Raw genomic sequence first — 21,771 nt, 5'->3', positions numbered from 1 at the left:
TCTTCCAGTCCTTTCTCTGATTCCGTCAACGGGGTTCAGTGGTTTGTTGCTGGCATTCGCCTATGTATTTGCCATATTATGGCTGTGCCTCTCAGGAGAGATTTACATCCAGTTCCTATCAGCCAGCACCTCTTTGCTTCATCCATCTTATCTAGTTTTGTGACTGTATATGTATGAGCCACATGTGGGGCAGGCTCTGAGTGGTTGTCCCTTCAGTCTCTGTTCTAAACTTTGCTTCCCTATCCCCTCCCAAGGGTATTCTTGTTCCCCTTTTAAAGGAGGAGTGAAGCATCCGCAGTTTGGTCATCCTTCTTGAGTTTCATGTGTTCTGTGCAGCTTGGATAATTCGAGCCTTTGGGCTAATATCCACTTATCAATGAGTGTATACCATGTGTGTTTTTCCGTGACTGGATTACCTCACTCAGGATGATATTTTCCAGTTCCTTCCATTTGCCTATGAATTTCTTCCTGTCCCACTATTAATGATACCTGTTATGCTAGCACACAGGAGCCTAAAATAACTGTCATCTGAGAGGCTCCACCCAGCAACCAATGAAAAGAGATGCAGAGATTCACACCCAAATATTAGATAGATCTTGGGTAGTCTTACAGAAGGATCTGAGACACGGATTTAGGGACCCCAAGATGACAGGGTCTCCATAGAAAGACCAACAAAGTCTACTAACCTGGACCATTGTGGGGTCTCAGATACTGAATCACCCAACCAAAGATTGAAGACCTAATCCTGCAGTGACTAGTATGTGGGGGAGGGGATGGTTAGCATGGGTGGGTGACACCCAGACAGGCCTTCCCCTCCTCTTTTGAGAAGGGGATGGTGTAATGGGAGGAGAACTTGCATGAGGGGGTACTGAAAGGAGAGAAGCCTAATATTGGGATGTAAAGTGAATAAACAAATTTTAAAAATGAAATTATGAAATTGTCAGATAAATAGATGGAGAGACATAGAAGAAAACCAAAACTACTGTTCTGCTAAAGGAACACAGAAATGAACTGACTCCTGATGACATTCTGCTATACTTGAAGATCAGTGTCTTGTTCAGCTATCATCAGAGAAGTTTCCTCCTCCATCAAGTAGATACAAATAGAGTCCCACAGCACTACAATGTACAAAGAGCAAGAGACCCTGGGATGCTCAGTCCTAAATGTGTTGTGTGTTTCATATCTCTCCCCTTGGAGAGCTTAGGAAATCTTGCAGAAGAGGAGGTAGGAAGGTTATAATAGCCAGAGGGAATGGAGAACACCAAGGAGGCGAAGCCCTATAAACACGTTAGGACTAATGCACATATGAACTCACAGAGACTGAGGCAGCTCAGGTCTGGTCTAGATGTGGTCCCAGTGCTGAATGGGAATATAGACACAAACTGCCATTCCTCACCCAGAAGTGTTCTCCAATTGATAATACCTTGTGCATTTTTTAAAATAGTTTCCTCCAACTAGGTCTCACTAGGATAGGAACCACTCTTAAGACTAAGCCTCATGCTCAGCATTAGATGCCAATACAAAATAAATTTTAAAACATTAAAAAAAGATTCCAGCCCTTTCTTCTGTGATGTGACTTAAGCCTTACATGCAAATGTTTTAACCGGGGATGTGTTCTACATAGACCACTGGTCTCTGTGGTTGGATCGTTTGTGGTTTTCTCTTTCAGTTTTCTGTCTACTGCAAAAAGAAGCTTCTTTGATGAGGGACGAGAACTACATGTCTGCGAGTATAAAGATGAGTTTCAGAATGCAGATGATACTGGTTTAGGAAACAGTCAGTACTAGATTTTCTTCCAGTTTCCATGGCCTTACTCACCACAGAGAGTTGTTTAAGTTTACAATGATGGGCATGAATTCACTCCCATTAAGAGGGTCTAAAGTCCAATTCAGATTTTACCCCCAGATAAGTGCTACCTTTGTACTTATCAGAATACCGTGCCATTCTTCTCATAGTTGTGATTTGTTGACATTACAGCTTGATCAGGTTCTTGATTCCTTTTCTATGATGATGGAAAGAGGCTGCATGATTTTGTCCAAAACTGTGAAGGGATAGCCCTCAGCAAAAAGGTCTCCATGTCACATCCATATATATTTTTCCAAATCCTGTGTCTGAAATATATAATGTGTTCAGCAATAGGGTTGTCTTAGCTAGGGTTTTACTGCTGTGAACAGATGTCATAACCAAGGCAACTATAATAAGAAAAACATTTAATTGGGCCTGGCTTACAGGTTCAGAGGTTCAGTCTATTATCATCAAGGTTGAAGCATGGCAGTATCCAGGCAGATGTAGGGCTGGAGAAGCTGAGAGTTCCACCTCTTGTTCCAAAGGCAGATAGCAGAAGACTGGCTTTCAGGAAGCTAGGACGAGGGTATTAAAGCCCACACACACAGTGACACACCTAATCCAACAAGGCTACATCTTCTAATAGTGCCATTCCCTGGGCCAAGCATAAACAAATCATGACAAGAGTCTTACTTTGTTTGCTAAAAGGCACCAATGGCAATGGCAATAGCTTATATTTTTCTGGGAATCTCTTGTACTCCCCTGACCAACAACATCAGAGGAAGTTTTCCGTGCTTATATCTATGACTTTTTATGTTTATTTAAACCGTGGAGACCATGTAGATTTATATATATATATATATATATATATATATATATATGTTTAGTTCAATCTTTTGAACTCATCATTGTTTATGAATTTAGGCCATTTACTTTCAATGTTCAATTTGTTTCTCTCATTGTTCTTCTACTGTTTTTTTTAAATTCGTACCCACCTATTCCTTCTAAAACCAAAATCTACATGCCCAGCCTTCAAAACAATGTAACATTTTCCACAGAGCTTTTGTATTTTCCTCATTAATGTCCATATTTTTTATTATATAGTTAATTCTTCGGTGCTTTGTTGAACTACAATATGGTATGTAATGATATAAATAATATCTATGCATATATCTGTTACATTACCTGTATTAAGACATACAATAGATCAAGTAAAATCGGGAGAGGCTATGTTATGTTGTGTCTTTTTCAATAAACAGCCGTGTATGAATTAAAAATAATTGATCTCTATCACCAAACACCAATAACGGCAATCATCATTCTTCTAAAAGTTGAATAATTGGTATGAACTCTTTTTGTCTCAGGCTTCTTTCATTTTTTGTCAATATTTTAGAATTCCATACAATGCATTTTGATCATATCTACCTTAACTTTTCTGCCTGACACCTCCTAGATTTATCTGACCATCCTTCCCTACTTTAAGTCCTTTTTTAAAAAAAACTCACTGATTCCAAATGTGTATGAAGGTACCCACTGGAGCATGGTTGACTTACCAGAGGCCATAACCTAAAATAAAACTGACACTCTACCCCCTAGAAGCTATCAACTGCCAAGAGCTTCTCAGTCAGGGGTGAGAACTCCTTAATTTCTTCTCCTCCATGCTATAATGTTGACAAGCTTGATCTTATATAGACGAACACAGCTGCTATGTTTTCATGGCTGCATTAGTCCTGTTCTGTCCAGATGATACTATTTTAGCCCAATCTTCCCTGGATTCTAGCTATTATACTCTTCCCACATGATGTTGCCTGATGGTCACTGAGTCTTGGAGAAGTGTAATACCTATGTCCCATTTGTGGCTAAGTATTCCCCTGATACTTGTTCTCTACACTTTAACCAGTTTTGAGTTTCTATATTAAATTCCACCTACCAGACAAAGAAACTTTGATGGTATCTGATAGCTGTACTAATTTATAGGTATAAAGAAATAAATTCAGAGGGTAGTTATCTACTCTCCATTTAGCAGGATAATAGTAGTTAGTTTACTGAAGGATCTATGGTCTCCCAACTATGGGTTCTTGAGCAAATTTATAATAAAAGAGGTATATTTATGCCTCTGGATGAGTCTTAAGTCAACCAGAACTCAACTGGTTACTCTCATAGCATTCATTCCACTATTGCACACATGAGCTTATCTTACTACACAAACCATTGCATTTCACAAGATTTGCTGCTGGTAAGACGTTCAATGATTTTCTCTCAATGACCTAAATAGCATCTTTTTTATATTATAAAAGATAACCAGAGGGAAGAAAGCTTCTTGATCAGTACTAATTTCATTTTTCTGTGTCCTGTGATCAATAAATTATGTTGCCCTATTACTCTATTGTAAGACAGTGTCTTACTCAAAATATACTAACAACTTCTATTTTTAAAAAAAATTTTAAAGTCAGCACAAAAATAATGGATTTCATTATAGTGATTTTCATATATGTATCATTATAGTTTGGTTTTGGCTTATTCAGAGATTCACCAGTCTGACCATGAATAAATTTACCAAAAAGATGCCTTTTCAGATATTCATGCTGGTACTGGGACTATACCCAGAGGACTCTCAAGATGTATCCCTGAATTATATTAGTCTGGGGGCTATAAACCAAAACTCAGAAGTATTTCCTGCCTTCATACAATTAGAGGCAAACACACATCCTGATGTACTTCCTGCCTACATGTGATCAGACACAAATCCCACCTACATGCAGTCAAGCACATATCCTGCCTACATGCAGTCAGGGGCAAGCTAGCTTGTTTAAAATATCACATGGTTTGTTATTTTACATAAACAATAGTTTTGTTGAAATTGTACAGGATCAGGCAATGGCAAAAATAACTCCAGCACTCTGGGATGCTATCTGTGGCTAGACAAGTGGGACTTACAGGTTAAAGGCATTTATGTTTTATAGTTCTCTTAAGCACAGTAATTTTGAACTTAAACATAATATTCACCATCATACGCTAAGTCACCAACCTCCCTATTGGCCTCCTCCCTTCCCTTGGTTTGTTCACTTCTCTCCTTCAGACAGTACCCACTTCTGTTTTTACAATACACGTAGTCCATTATGCTCTCTTCCCCTTCTTTGACCTCTTCTTCCCCTCTCAAAATCCTCTTTCAGTTTTGAACACACACACACACACACACACACACACACACACACACACACACACACACCACAGAAATCCAAAGGATCTGTAGGAATAAAAGGATACTTTAAAACTGCAAGAAATAAGGAAAGAAAGATATTGTTCCATAAAATAGGAAAGCAACCCAATCAGATTCAGTATACAAAGCTAGCATTACTCTATTGCCAATATGATATAAAAAAAAACTACAGACCAATAATTAAGTTGGGCTTCACTCCAGGGATGCAAGATTTGAGTAACATATGCAAATAACTAAGGTAATACAGAACATAAATAGTTTTAAGGACAGAAAATATATGTTACTCTCAAATGATGCAGAAAAATGTATGTTCCTATTTTTTCAGAAACAGTATCTTTAATTTTATACATAAAGAGTTCTTTTGCAATAATATATTTGTGAAGAAATATATAAATATTGCTAACTATGGCATATATGTGTAAGTTCAAAACTGTATATTTCAGATTTTCATTGAAAAACAACCAATTATGTCCAGAGTATAAATTCAATAGTTGAAAGGTAAGACTATGAAGGAATATTAGGGAAATGGCATGCTGAAAGCCTTTAAATATATAAATACTCAAAAATATTAACACATTAAAATATTCAATGACACATTACCATTATTCAATAAGTACAAATACATGGAGAACAAAATTATATGCTTTGGAAAATAGAATGTGCTAATTTAAATAGCTGCGCTGTTAGTGGTATTTTTTTCCTGTGATTTCTTTCCCAGTCATTTATCCTTTGTTTATAAGAAGTATCCTAATTTTATTTGTGAATTTTGTATCCTGCTATTTTTTTAATTTTCAATTTATTTATTTATTTTAACACTCCAGATTTTATTCCCCTCCCGGTTCACGCCCACCCCTAACAGTTCCACATCCCATATCTCCTCCCCTACATTCGCCCCCTGCCACGTGTCTGTCTCCACAAAGATCTCCCCACCCCATCCACCCCACCAGACCTCTTAACTTCCTTGGGCCTCCAGTCTCTTGGGAGTTAAGTGAATCTTCTCTGACTGAACCCAGACCTGGGAGTCCTCTGCTGTATATGTGTTGGAGGCCTCATCTCAGCTGGTGTATGCTGCCTGGTTGGTGATTCAGTGTCTGAGAGACCTCAGGGAAGCGGGGATTCCAGGTTAATTGAGACTGCTGGTCCTTCTTCAGGATTGCTCTCCTCCTCAGCTTCCTCAAGCTCTTCCCTAATTCAACCAGAAGGGTCAGAAGCTTCTGTTCATTGGTTGGTTGCACATATCTGCATGTGACTCAGCTGACTGTTGGGCCTTTTGGTGGGCAGTTATGATAGGTACCTTTTTGTGAGTGCCCCATAGCCTCTGTAATGGTGTCAGGTCTTAGGGGTCTCTGATAAATGAGACCTCATGAAACTGGAAAGCTTCTGTAAGGCAAAGGACATAGTCAATAAAACAAATCAGCATCCTACATATTGGGAAAAAATCTAACCCCACATCCAATAGAGGGCTAATATCCACAATATACAAAGAATTCAAGAAGCTAACCAACAAAGAAAAAAAAAACCAAAAAAACAAAAACGAACAACCCAATCAAAAACTACAGTATAGAACTAAACAGAGAATTCGCAACAGAGGTATCTTGAATGGCTGAGAAGCACCTAAAGAAATGTTCAAAGTCCTTAGTGATCGGAGAAATACAAATCAAAACGACCCTGAGATTCCACCTTACACCAGTCAGAACGGCTAAGATCAGAACCTCAGGTGACAACACATGTTGGTAAGGATGTGGAGAAAGAGGAACACTCCTCCATTGCTGATGGGATTGCAAAGTGGTACAACCACTCTGAAAATCAATTTGGAGGTTCCTCAGAAAGTTGGAAATAGACCTACCTAAAGACCCATACCACTCTTGGGAATATACCCAAAAGATGCCCCACCATGCCGCAGGGGCACATATTCAACTGTGTTCATAGCGGTCTTATTTGTGATAACCAGAAGCTATAATCAAACCATATGTCCCATGATAGAAGAATGGATATAGAAAATATCCATTAATTTACACAATGGAATACTACTCAGCTATTAAAAATGAGGACATCCTGAGTTTTGCAGGCAAATGGATGGAACTAGAAAATACCCTGAGTGAGGTAACTCAGACCCAAATGAACATGCATTGTATGTTCTTGCTAATAAGTGGATATTAGCCACAAAGAAAAAAGAAAGTACAGAATACCCAAGATACAGTCCACAGAACTCAAAAATGGGCTGAATGGGCCCAGTGAGGATGCCTCAGTCCCACTTGGGAGAGAGAAGAAAGCAACCACTTGGCTGGGGAAAAGGACCAAAGCCCTGAGGATCAGCAGAAAGAATGGAAACCTCTGGAGGAAAGAGTTTGGATGAACTCTCTAGAATGTACCAGAGATCTGGGAAGTGAGAGATTCTCAGCACTCAAAAGCAGGGCCCTAGATAAAATGCCCTTCAGTGGGGAGAGGGGATTTATTGAACCCACCTCCAGCAGAAAATGTACGTTCTTGCAAACAACTAATCCTCATGTTCACTCGTGATTTTTGCCTTTCAAAGTATAATTAAACACTGTGCTTCACATCTTGGTAAGTGCAAAGCCAGAACAAGGAGAGTGAAGAAATGATTCTATGGACTAAAACTTGTTACCTGAAAAAGGTAAGGAGAGTACAGAAATTATTTCCAAAGAAATAGCCTTCTTGAACTAAGGAAAGGGGGAAATTTTATCTGGAGAAACTGTATTTATTCATAAAGCAAAAAATATTAAGAATAGGCCCATTCAGGAGCATGCACAATCAACAAATACATTAATGAACGTGGATAATTTTAAAATATAGTTCAAATGCTGAGGATACAGCTCCTAGGGGACTTGCCTAGCATGCTCAAGGTCCAATCTCCAGTACTGAAAAAAATTAACAAAACAGTTCCAAAAGGAAATGTGGCTGACAAATATTTTCTATACTTAGTCCCTATTTTATGGACTGCATTCTCAAAAGGTTCAAAGTGACAGAAAAGAAGAATTTTAGGAATGTCCAGCTTACATCATAAAGAGGGAGAAATGGATACCTCCGACCATGTTTATGTTGTGACAAGAAGATGGGTGACAGAATGCCTCTGGGCATGCTCCGGTTGTATTGTACAGATGCCAGTAGAAACACTTAGGGCATGTTCATCTTGTGTTACAAATCTGGTTGACAGGATCCCCTCTGGGCATGCTCATCTTGACTCATACAGTTCTAGCTTTAAATATATATTATTTATATATTTATATTAAAATATATTACAATATATTTATATTTAATACATTATAATACATTACAATATATTTATATTTAATACATTACAATATATATTTGTAAGTAATATATTATAATATTTATATTTAATATATTACAACATATATTTATATGTATACATACACACACACACACACACACACACACACACATATATATATATATATATATATATATATATATATATATATATATATATATATAGTTTCAGGGAGCATCAACATAAGAGTTCCAGGATGTTTGCCTTGATAAGACTCTAATAAAATTGGTTTGAAATCTGTAAGGTCTTCAAACATACATGATTGAATTTGTGCTTCCCAGGGGACAAGTCTGATCTTGTCATAATGATTCCAAAGAAACATTATGGTTCTTAGTCTGTGCCTCAGTTTCTCATAAGAATTAATATGTCTTTTGAATGAATTTTAAAGGAGGTATCAACAGTCCTGGTAGCTTAAAATCTTATTCCTCACCAGCCCCAGCCACTTTAAATCCTTAAATAATGCACAGCCAATGTCATTTTTGTTGGACCTGCCAGTTTTGAGTTAGACTGTAGAGTCAGAGCTTTCCCTCTGGGTTCAAACTCAAATCGAGTATAAAAGTCTCAGTATCTTCCTTCTTCCAGCTGGAGCTGTGTTTTATCAGTTGCTGCCAAGAAATGAGCTTCAGAGTTTTAAAGTAATGCAATTATAGACAGTATTCCCCACTGTGGGGTATCAGAAACAATGTTCATTGCTACTGGCTTTTATTTTATTTTTTTATACTTTTTTTTTATTAACTTGAGTATTTCTAATATACATTTCGAGTGTTATTCCCTTTCCCGGTTTCCGGGCAAACATCCCCCTCCCCCTCCCCTTCCTTATGGGTGTTCCCCTCCCCATCCTCCCCCCATTGCCGCCCTCCCCCCAACAATCTAGTTCACTGGGGGTTCAGTCTTAGCAGGACCCAGGGCTTCCCCTTCCACTGGTGCTCTTACTAGGATATTCATTGCTACCTATGAGGTCAGAGTCTAGGGTCAGTCTTTAGGTAGTGGCTTAGTCCCTGGAAGCTCTGGTTGCTTGACATTGTTGTACATAAGGGGTCTCGAGCCCCTTGCAAGCTCTTCCAGTCCTTTCTCTGATTCCTTCAACGGGGGTTCTATTCTCAGTTCAGTGGTTTGCTGCTGGCATTCGCCTCTGTATTTGCTGTATTCTGGCTGTGTCTCTCAGGAGCTACTGGCTTTTATTAAGTTGAGGTAATAAATATCCCTTCAGCCTTTAACACTACTTTCTAGTTCTGTCACATGCATCTTTTTCAAGTGCAGTCTCCGCGAGAGTTTTGCTACCGCGAGTGAACACCGTGAAGTGAAAGGATGGAAGGACACTGGGTGATGCACTCAGCATTTGCAGCTTTCAGAATTTGCTGTTTTATTTTCCAAAAGCTGACACTGCCACCAGCTCCCCCACAGCATGTCCCTGCTATGATCCTTAGTAACACAAGGGATCCTGGAAGCATGGCAGCCACTTTCTTGACAGTGTTGCCTATATCTTCACACTGTAACCAGCACGTCAGACTTCATTGCGTTCTTTACAGAATTTTAAAGTTCTAAAAATTGATTTCAATTACCATGTACAGATTTCTCTGTGTCATGATTAGTCTTACTATGTTTTTCATACTCACTCATAGAGGGAGATGCACTCCTTGTATGTGCTTTGTTACAGTGTCACAAGAAGCACCTGCTCCCAAGTTTATCAGAGATCAGGTCTGAAGAAGTCAGTAGGAACAGAGATTATCTGTAAATCAGCACAACACACTGGCAAGAGAACTAAGTGATCTCAAAATTAAACAAGTAATTGAAGTAGTTGTGTAAACCCAGAGTGGAGAACTTTCTCTCAGCTGGAATCTGAGACAGCTTCCTGGGAAAGGTGACATTTCACTTGGGCTTTTATAATAGAAATAGAGGGTGAAGGTAGATGGAAGAACACTGTGGGGGTGAAGTTGAATTAAACCACAGAGATAAGAGAATCTGAAAGAGCATTGAGGTAAAAAGTTTGTTCTTGCGTCTCCATCTGAGCCCAGAGCTGGGGTTATCCACAGCCCTCAGACACAAAACCTGCCTGCAAAGAGCTGGTCTTCCAGGAGCACAATCTGAAACTGGATAGTCTCCAGATAGATTAAGTGTGACTTTGACAAAACAGTATGAACTTCATTTAAAAGGCCCTAGAAAAAACCCTCGAGAATAGGTAAACGTTTACATGTTGCAAATAAAATATTGGAGAAAGATATTATTAAATTTCTTAAACCGTTTTCATTTTAATTGATTAATTTGAAGTTGCTGTCTTTCAGAACATAGGGAGTATATTCAGCCTGGTTGCCTCCTGATTCCACTTCTTCACCATAGACAGGAAGGTACTGATAGTTTCCATTCACAGGGATAGACTTTATCCAGGATACTGAAGAGAAGCAGTCTTCACACTGAAATTCACATTTGCTTTCTTATTGCATACTGTTATCTTCAGTTGTGCCTTCAATTAGAACTAACCATAAAGTTTCAATCCACATAAAACAATTCAGTAATGTGGCTAACCTGTTTTACCTTTTTTTTGGGAGAATAATTCTTCTACCCATAATAATATCACATTTTTCTGTTAAAACAAGTTAGAGCATTGCTATATGGGGAAGAGACGGGTGGTTGCCTAGTCAAACTTTCATTTCTTAAATAACAAAGACCTATTTTCCTAGACAAGGCCCTGAACTTAGACTACAGTTCTTGGTCTCCCTTGTACGTGTGAACAGATGCTATGTTCAGTTTAAGAAGTGAATGTAAATGTGCAAGTTGTTGAACTCAGGAAATCGTGTCTGAAAAGATAACAGACAGCTGGAGATGCCTTTGTCTGGCCTTTGTTTTCCCCTGATGCTCATGAATCAACTTACTGAAGGCAGCATGCAGTAATGAGACAGCAGAAAGATGGACACAGTGCATGAGTACAGTTGGCTGTGGCCTCATTGCCTATTTGGATCTAGAAAGTAGAAAACAATGAGCTCCCTTTGCCATGTACATGAAAAAAAGAGGAAGAGGGGAGGAAAAAAGAAAGAAAAGGCAGGAGACAAAACCCTCCTATTTCACTGAAGCCTAAAGCCATTATTGTTTGGGACTTTCAGCTCTATGAAACTGTTATTTTTTCCTTAACAGGTACAGAAAGTGACTTAAAATAAACATTATACCCACAAACAGATTCTGCAAAGTCAACCTTTAACACTTTTATGTTGCATTCCACTTTTAATTATGTGCACATGAGTGCAGGTGCCTACAGAGGTCAGATAACCTGGAGCTGGAGTTACAGATGGGTATGAGCTGGCTAGTGTTGAGTGCTGAACTTGGGTCCTCTGGAAGAATAGCCAGTGTTATTAACCACTGAACCATCTCTTCAGCACCACAACCAATCTTTATGAACATTTAAACAATTAAAATAGTAAATTTCCATTTTATTATCTGATGCCTTCCATGTTAAGCCAAAGGAATAATGTTCTAATAAAGAACTGAAAGAAACAATTTCAGAATTCACAGGGAGCCACCACGATTCACCCCCGCAGGAGGCTTACATCACAGTCTGCCCCAGGATGATTATACATCACTAACCAAGTCAATCCACGCAACACTGACAGAAAACAGGTAAAGATGATACTGTAAAAAGGAAGTCTATATAAAATTTGGTTTTATGTAAAATTAAAGAGACATTTATTAGTCATGACCACAAGGGTGTTCTGAGAAACATTAAACAAGATTTTATTTTCTGAAACAGATTTCAATGCAGAAGGAGCAAATGGGATGCAAAGATAAGTGTTGAGCACATTGAAAACAGGATCACACTGAGCTCCGTGTGTGTACTGCTGCCAGGGCTCAGGATTCCTGGGGTCTTGGCAGTCTTCTAGAGTGTGAGCTTCACGCCCTGCAGATTCTCGAGCAGCCCCACGAGACCTACTGCTTAGGTTGTGTAAGGAAGTTCCTAAGTATGAACCTACAAAGAATAAGTCTCAGTTTATCGTTTCCTCAATTTGCAGACACAATGCATTAGTCTAGTTCATTTTCCAAACTCATGGGATTACAGTAAGTCACATTGTTTAAGCTAAGATTTTCTTTTGACTAGTACGGCAATGATTTGTGTTTTTCAATTTTCCACATTTACAAGTTAATTTTTAAAAAGTAGAGTTTCACCACATGATGTGTAGAGAGTTAAATATACCAAATTGCTGAGCTGAGGTGGGACACACCATCACATGAAGGCCAAAAGACTGATGATCTCTGGCCTTGTAACTTTAACTACTGGATTCTATTAGCTGATGGTTTCTGGAGAATCACCACTTGCTTGCTTATTCTGTGGCTGAAAATTGCTGGCTTCTTTTCTCCTTATCTCTCCGTGCTTTACTTTTATCTTATAAATCTATGTGCTTTATTAAATGCTGTATCTTTATATACTCTCTATTACTGTTTTATGCTTTATTAAAGCACTGAAAACTTAACTCTTTATTAATTACCATTGTTCTGTACTTCATTAACTGCTCCAAACTTTATTATTTTTCTGCACTTAAAATTCAACTTTCTTATTTGTTCTTAAATAAGTGCTAATATCTGGTGATTAACACATGCTGTTTAGCAGTAGAGGAATTAAGTAAAAAGATTTATTACTAGAAGTCTCCTTTTAGTTTAATATGAAGGCTCATCTTATCCCTTACTATGCACCCTTTACTTACTATTATGTGTGGGCATGTTCTATTCTTGAATTTTTAACTTTATTGCATCTTTCCAGCAAAACAACTAAAACGATATATTAAAGTTTTGTTCCTAAGATTATTTGAATCGCTCTTGCTCTTGCTCCCACTCTCTTGCTCTTACCCTTTTCCCCTTTGTCCCTTCTCTCCCCATTTCCCTCCCCCCTTCTCTCCATATGCTCATGGCCAGCCTCTACTCCTCTCCTCTTCTACTCTTCTTCTCTCTCTTGTCCCTCTCCCTTGTCTCATCCTAACATTACCTCTCCGTGTGGAACCAAAAAAAAAAAAAAAGATTATTTGAATCAACTCTGGAACTCTATAAAATCAGTAATTCATCTAAATGGCATTAATTAATAAAAGTTCATCTTCATACTGATCTGCAGTGAGTATGCTCAATAGGGTGGGCTAATACCCAGAAATCCTTAGGCTGTGCAATAGTGACAGGAAAAACAGATTCGCTGCTAAGAAGCCAACCTGAGATGAGGTCTTTCAGGGCCTTCTCTCCCAGAACTCACCCAGCTTAGGCCATGCAAAAAGGTGAGCCACCTCCAGGAAGGCCACCTGCTAGCCTTAGTCTTTCCTAGATGACCCCTGACACCATTGTGTATATTCATTGTCTATGTACAGTGTCATGCAAGACAGGTTCTCAATAGATGCTTAATATGCAACATTCATCCCTGGACTTTGGGCATGAGCATTCTCCACTAACTGCCCCTCACAGTCTACCTAGTGGAACTCCTAGGGGAGAAATTCACAATTCTCCCTGGTTCCAAAAAAACAAGGAATAGCATATAAGATACCAAACTCAGAAACTATTGCGGATACCAAGAAGTGCTTGCTGACAGGAGCCTGATATAGCTGTCTCCTGAGAGACTCTGCCAGAGCCTGACAAATACAAGAGTTGGATGCTCACGGCCAGTCATTGAACTGAGCATGGGATTCCCAAAAGAGGAGTTAGAGAAAGGACTGAAGGAACTGAAGGGGTTTATAACCCATAGGAAGAACAACAATATCAACCAACCAGATCCCCCAGATCTCCCAGGAACTAAACCACCAACCAAAGAGTACACATGGAGTGACCCATGGCTCCATTCACATATGTAGCTAGGATGGCCTTGTTGGACATCAATGGGAGGAGAGACCCTTGGTCCTGGGAAGGCTGGATGCCCCAGTGTAGGGGAATATCAGAGTGGGGAGGTGGGAGTTGGATGGATATGTGTGGGAGCACCCTCTTAGAAGCAGGGGGAAGGAAGATGGTTTAGGTGGTTTCCAGAGGGAAAACTGGGAAAGGGGATACATAACATTTAAATGTAAATAAATAAAATATCCAATTAAAAAAAGATGTGTAGATAAAGTCAATCAATGAATCACAAAGAAAATGATAATTTTCTTAAAGAGAGCTTGTTTTCTACAGAAAAGTAGTGGTTATTCACAAGATCCAAGTACAAATCTTTTCAGTGACAGAAGTGGTAGGTGGAGGTAGAGCTGTAGTGTAGCTTGGGGGTTAAGAAACAAAACAGAGCTTAAAGATGCTGGTGGATATCTTGGGCTCCATTCTTACCATTCTTATCCATTCACCAACAGTAGGCAAATTTACTCTTGGGCCTCCATTTATTCACCTCTGTGGTCATTTGCATGAGAGTGCCTGTTATGAGCTCATATATTTGAATGATTGATCCCCTATTGGTAGGATTAGGAAGCATGGCTTTGTTAGAGGTATATACTTAGGTGTAGGCTTTGAGGTTTCAAAAGCCTAGGCTAGGTCCAGTCTCAGAGTCAGTGTCTTTCCACACCCAGAGCCTCCTACTTGCAGATGACATGGCTTTCAGGCACTGCTCCAATGCTTGCCCGCATCTCTGCTGCTCCCAGTGCTACCTGACATAATGGCCATAAGCTTAGCCTCTGAAATTGAAAGCAAGTGTCCAATTAAATGCTTTCTTTTCCAAGTTGTCTTGGTCATGGTGTCTTTTTACAGCTGATAGAAAAGTAACTAAGACAGACTTTAACATAAAGTAACAGTGGGCTTTTGGTTTCTTTTTGTTTTGTTTTGTTTTGTTTGTTTGTTTGTTTGTTTAGGAAGATTGATTAAACAGTAAAAGTTCAGTGCTTGGGAACATATAAATAACTCCCTTAAATAGAAGTTGTAACAAAATCCATCTCACTCACCACGAAGAATTTCAAAGAAATAAAATGATAGAAATTATATGTCAGAGTAAAAGAGAGAAAAATTCACAAGATTCCTGCTTTTAGAATTGTTTGTTATCTTGGGGATTTAGAATTAGCATGAGAATAAAACACTGGGTGTTATTCATGAGGGAATCCAGACTGAGCTATTTGAGGAAGGAAGAGCGATCACGCTATATAATAATTCTATGGGATGGGAGATCTGGATGGAATGAAATCTGAGCAGCACTGTCCAATCTTGTTCTGCTTGGTAACAGTGGTTATAATGTGGCCAGCTGCCACAGACTCCTGCCACCACGGTAACAGTGGTTATAATGTGGCCAGCTGCCACAGACTCCTGCCACCATGGTAACAGTGGTTATAATGTGGCCAGCTGCCACAGACTCCTGCCACCACGATTTCTCTACCATGGACCTCTGGAACATGAACTTCATTAAGTTACATTTGTCCACATATTTGTCACAACAAAGGAACAGTTACTAGTGCAATAGCATTATCATACTTTCAACTTAACCTATTAAGAAACTTCTGAGTTTCCTAGACTTTTCTGGCAATAATTCTGTGAAATAATTCTAACACAAAACTTAGTACTTAAATGTTTGACAGTATTTTGTGGTTGTACTTCTGGTTTGTCAAAAACATGATACCAGCTACTCAGGAGGCAGGTAAACTGCAACTTTGATACTAGGAATTTAGAAAGACTCTGTCTTAATAACGAATGAATAAATAACAAGTACATAAAATATGTAATAATCACCCATGGATTATTGATTTGGACGATTTGCTGAAATCACTTAAGTGTTTTTCTTATTAAGCAAAATATAATTAGAAAACTTCTTCTGGAAATATTTTGGAAAATAAGAGTATATAAGGATTTATTATCGCTATGTGAGTGTACAGTTGTTATTTTTGTTAGACACAATGCTGTCTCATAACTTTGAGCAGTATAAAGCTCCCAAACAATTGAAAAAGGAAAGCTTTTGAGTGACTTCGCTCAAAAAGGTTAAGGTTTTAGAGCATTTTAAATTCTGCTGAATATCTCTAAGATTTCTTACATATCTCAAACTTATTTTAATATTTGACTTATTTTTTTTTCTTTTTTGTCAACATCCCCCTAGCCCCTCCTCCTCCCCTTCTATATGGGTGTTCCCCTCCCCATCCTCCCCCCATTACCTCCCTCCCCCCAACAATCCCATTCACTGGGGGTTCAGTGTTGGCAGGACCAAGGACTTCCCCTTCCACTGGTGCTCTTACTAGGCTATTCATTGCTACTTATGCAGTTGGAGCCCAGGGTCAGTCCAAGTATAGTCTTTGGGTAGTGGCTTAGTCCCTGGAAGCTCTGATTGGTTGGCATTGTTGTCCATATGGGGTCTCAAGCCCCTTCAAGCTCTTTCAGTCCTTTTTCTGAATCCTTCAACGGGGGTACCATTCTCAGTTCAGTGGTTTGTTGCTGGCATTCGCCTATGTATTTGCCATATTCTGGTTGTGTCTCTCAGGAGAGCTCTACATCTGGTTCCTGCAGCCTGCACTTCTTTGCTTCATCCATCTTACCTAGTTTGGTGGCTGTATATATATGGGCCACATGTGGGGCAGGCTCTGAATGGGCGTTCCTTCAGTCTCTGTTCTAAACTTTGCCTCCCTATCCCCTCCCAAGGGTATTCTTGTTCCCCTTTTAAAGGAGTGAAGCATCCACATTTTGGTCATCCTTCTTGAGTTTCATATGTTCTGTGCATTTAGGGTAATTCGAGCATTTGGGCTAATATCCACTTATCAATGAATGCATACCATGTTTTTCTGTGATTGGGTTACCTCACTCAGGATGATATTTTCCAGTTCCATCCATTTGCCTATGAATTTCATAAAGTCATTGTTTTTGATAGCTGAGTAGTATTCCATTGTGTAGATGGACCACATTTTCTGTATCCATTCCTCTGTTGAAGGGCATCTGGGTTCTTTCCAGCTTCTGGCTATTATAAATAAGGCTGCTATGAACATAGTGGAGCATGTGTCTTTGTTATATGTTGGGTATATGCCCAAGAGAGGTATAGCTGGGTCCTCAGGTAGTTCAATGTCCACTTTTCTGAGTAACCTCCAGACTGATTTCCACAGTGGTTGTACCAGTCTGCAATCCCACCAACAATGGAGGAGTGTTCCTCTTTCTCTACATCCTCACCAGCATCTGCTGTCACCGGAGTTTTTGATCTTAGCCATTCTGACTGGTGTGAGGTGGAATCTCAGGGTTGTTCTAATTTGCATTTCCCTTATGACTAAAGATGTTGAACATTAGGTGTTTCTCAGCCATTCGGCATTCCTCAACTGTGAATTCTTTGTTTAGTTCTGAACCCCATTTTTAATAGGGTTATTTGTCTCCCTGCGGTCTAACTTCATGAGTTCTTTGTATATTTTGGATATAAGCCCTCTATCAGTTGTAGGATTGGTAAAGATCTTTTCCCAATCTGTTGGTTGCCGTTTTGTCCTAACAACAGTGTCCTTTGCCTTACAGAAGCTTTGTAGTTTTATGAGATCCCATTTGTCGATTCTTGATCTTAGAGCATAAGCCATTGGTGTTTTGTTCAGGAAGTTTTCTCCAGTGCCCTTGACTTATTTTTTAAATATACTTCTGGCTCAGTTATTCAAATAACTTCAGACTTCAGAAACTTCTGGGATTCAGAATTTCTAACTTACAGAGAAACTACTGCTTTAAATTGTCCTTTGACATCCACATGAGTGTTGTGGTATGCATGCATGTGTACACAAAGTAAAAGAAAAATGTCAAAGTATATATTTAAAATCCACTAAACTTCATCTTAATTAGGAATCATATCAGCTAGGTTTGATGATACAATCTAAAGGAAAGCATTCAGGAACAAGAGACAAGAGGACTATGAGTTTAAGGTCAGTCTAGGCCTCTAAGTAAAGAAATAAAACTAATTAATTAAAAAGGTTATAGTGTTCTGTAGAACTAGTCTAGGATCTATGCAGCTACTAATATATGCTTAAATTCATTATTATACATACAGCCTTTCTAAACTTGGAAAGATGAAAACTATAAATGATTTTTTTAAATCACAAAAATAAGTTAATGACACTAAACATTCTACAAGGAAGTTCTAAAACCATGCATATTTACACAAGTGCACTTCAGTCTCATATATTCTCTGGATAACACACATATAAAAGTTAGGATTGATATAGACAGGGCCAGATTCCATGGGTATGTGTGGGGGCAGGGGGAGGAGAAAAGAAACCAAGACAAAATTCCTTCTTTTGTCTCCAACTGATAAGAGTCTGCAAGAATATTTAATGCTGGTTAGCTTTCAGAATAGTAGAAGGTGCTATAGTAGAAAAGTAACCAGAAGTCTTAGCTACTATGAACCTGGTAAACTACAATAATGACCAGCTTAAGAAGGTATGCCCATGGATGCAGTAGGAACGATTATAGGAGTAACTGCTTTGTAGTTGGATTTGCTCCTTTGCTCTGTGTATTCTTCAGAGTTGTCTAGAGGAATAGAACTGACAAAATGGATCTATATCTATGTATCTTTATATTTATATAGAGATGAAATTTATTAGAATGGCTTATAGGCTGTGGTCTAGCTAGTCCAACAAGGCTGTCTACCAATGGAAAGTCTGAGAATCTAGTAGTTGTTTAATCCACAGAGCTGGATGTCTCAGATGGTCTTCAGTATATCTTGGAATCCAAAGAAGTAGGTTTTAATGCCAGTGAAGGAACTGATTCACCAGAAGCAAAGGGCAAGAGCCTCCTTCTTTCATGGCCTTAAATAGGTTGCTACAGGTGTGGCCCAGATTTAAGGTTGTTTTCCTACCTCAGAAGATCTAGATTAAAGGTGAATCTGACTTACTTCACATACTTCAATTAATAAAAAGTCCCTCACAGATGTACCCAGCCACTTGGGTTTTAGTTATTTCTAGATGTAGTCAGCTTGACAACCAAGAATAGCGACCACATTCCACAGAAGGAAATTACTGTCTTGTAAATCTGGCAAAGAATCCATGGTACTGAAGCTCCTAGGCCTTAGGGAAGAACCCACGACTATGATTTTCTTAAGTGGAGATAATTAATACCAAGATCTCCTAAGTAGGCATTTCTCTGCTCATACATTTACATTGCACAGCTCTCAGACCTTATCTGTAGTGGACTGGCCTGATGCTGCTTGTATTCTAAAGCTAATAATGGTTCAAGACCTGATTACCCAGAGATGAGAGGCTGAAAGTAGACCCAAGTGACACTAGGTGACTTTGCCCCCAAATTATTTCCGATTGGTAAATAAAGATGCTGACAGCCAATAACTGGACAAAAGAGACATGGGGCTGGGGGGTGGTGGTGATTAAGATTCCTGAGCTGGAGGTCAGAGAACCCCAAGGGAGAGGGAGAAGAAGGTGATTGGAGGAAGAAGTCAGGATGAATCAGGTAAGTCATGAAATTATGACCATCTGGGTTGGCTAACTGGAGTTAAGAGCAGTCCAGATGAAACATGGCAAATTATATAATGGGATTATTGGCTGGGATATAGACCTAACAGCATGGAAAAAAGATATCTACTCAGCTTTTGTGCTGTTTAAGGCTTATTGTAAATAATAAAAATTGTGTCTTTTATCCAGAAACTGAATGATCAAAGTCCCCATATTGGGACTAAAATTTCAACATTTATCAGAGACACAGCTCTGTGCAATGGATGGTGGAAAATACAGAGAAGCAAAAGGTCAAGTGCAGAGAATTAGTGTCAGTGGAATGCCAAGCCATGGATGATATATCCTTCCTACAAGTTTCAGAAGAGGGGCTAGAACAATTATAAGACTCATAGGTAGGAAAGACTGGGACAAAACAGTGTCTTCTGGACATGACTGGAACATTGTACTCATGGCAGCTGTGGTTATCTGTACAAGATCAATCCAGTCGATAGCCTAGAATAAATGGGGCATGGAACAAACTCTCCCATGACTAGCTGAGGAACTGGCCTATTAACAGTTAATGGCTTCTAGGGTTGTTAGAGTCAGCTTTATTTAGTTAGAGGTATGGCCTTTGGTAGATTGGCCATGCTCCTAACTTCATATCAATGTGCTTTGAGTGGCACTAATTAGACTTAATGGGTTATTTTTCTAAAAAGGTATGAAGTTTGGATAGGGATAGGGTGTGGAGAGGATCTAGGCAGAATTTCAGGAATGGAGGACAAAATAGATCAAACTACACTGCATACATGCATGAAATTCTCAGAATAAAATACACTTTTAAAAGTATAGTTTCTAAAAATATTATTTATTAAATAACTATTAAATAGACATTTTACAAAACATATTGCATAGAAAAGTGTAAAAAATGTTTATATTGCCAGAATTCTGTCTTTGCAGCATCTTAGGCCAGCAAGTCTTCACTTCTGGAAGACTGCCAGGAACGAACAGCCTGAGAAGTCACCAGAGCTACTCCTTTCAGTGTGGCGGCTGCTGCCTCACAGGGAGGCAGGCACTCATACTGCAGAGTTAGCATCATTCAGGGGCAGCTGCTATACAAAGCTGCAGCTGCTATACAAAGTGGCCCCTGATCCAGATCTCCTGTGGATGGCGGTCAGGTTTGGAGTAGGGTATCTCATGGGTCAGGAACAGTTAAGCAGTTGTACAAGATTCTCAAGGCATTTCAAATAGTAGGAATTTAGAGGGTCTTCTTCTGAGTTTGAGAAAGCTGATACAGGAAATAAGAGTTATAAATACCACTTTAATAAACAATGCTACACATATGGGCAGACACTCCTACATGAAGCTATGAAAAAGATTTATTAGCAAGATATTTATGCTCTTGATATACCTGAATTATGAAAACATTTTACATTTATAAAATTAAAATGTTAAAATTTTCCACTCATTTCTTTTCAATGGGCTTATCTAAAACACATTTAAAAACACATCTCTGTAACTCACATAAATTAGCTATAATTCAGGATGAATTTTTTTTATATACCTTCCCTCTAAAATCATAACTTTTAACATAATCTAATTTTCTATTTCCTCCTGAAGTGCAAGATCACATTTGGAAACAAACCAAAGACTTTTCTTCAGAAATAAACATTAACAATAAACAGATCTACCACAGTTCAAGAAAGACATACTTTGCTATCTTGAGATAAAAGTTTTGAGGATAACGCTCATTGAAAAGTGGCTCCCTTAAAACAACTGACATGCTCTGAAAAAGAAACCCCTCAAACCATGAATGCAGATCATAAAGAAACCTGGCTACAGGGCAATCAAATCTGGGCCTGGAAGACTTCAGCTTCCTAAGGTTAAATCAAACTATTCTCTTCAAGGTCAATTCTAATTGGGCCCAATTCTTATCACCTAAGAATGCTCAATAGCACAGTAGCAGCTGCTGGCAAAAGAGAGAGGGGGCGGGAGAGGGAGGGGGAGGGAGGGAGAAACTGACTTGGAAAAGATCATCAATAGACACAATTTAAGAAACGTTTATATTTTAAATACTGGTCTATCTGAATATTTTATTATTTTACTATGTCAAGAAATATTACCAAGAAAAGCACATACTAAATGTGGGCCCA

General features: G+C 38.8%; 1 protein-coding gene across 9 annotated transcripts in view; it reads right to left on the bottom strand.

Moving 5' to 3' along the window:
• Positions 1-20,466: 20,466 nt before the first annotated feature.
• The window catches only part of Rttn (rotatin), a 177,267-nt gene continuing 175,962 nt past the window's right edge, over positions 20,467-21,771 (bottom strand). For 8 of the 9 annotated variants that reach the window (XM_039096615.2, XM_039096617.2, XM_039096616.2 and 5 more), the window contains one exon: positions 20,468-20,906. In XM_039096615.2, coding sequence (XP_038952543.1) covers positions 20,821-20,906 — 86 coding nt within the window. In that variant the 3' untranslated portion in view covers positions 20,468-20,820. Of the gene's footprint in view, positions 20,907-21,771 lie in introns of all 9 variants that reach the window. The other variant, NM_001170436.2, reaches the window with a different exon arrangement.

The sequence above is a fragment of the Rattus norvegicus genome, chromosome 18 (assembly GCF_036323735.1).
Source record: "Rattus norvegicus strain BN/NHsdMcwi chromosome 18, GRCr8, whole genome shotgun sequence".
Taxonomy (NCBI): Eukaryota; Metazoa; Chordata; class Mammalia; order Rodentia; family Muridae; genus Rattus; species Rattus norvegicus.
Note: the sequence above shows the minus strand (reverse complement) of the source record. Positions and strands in the feature narration are given on the sequence as shown.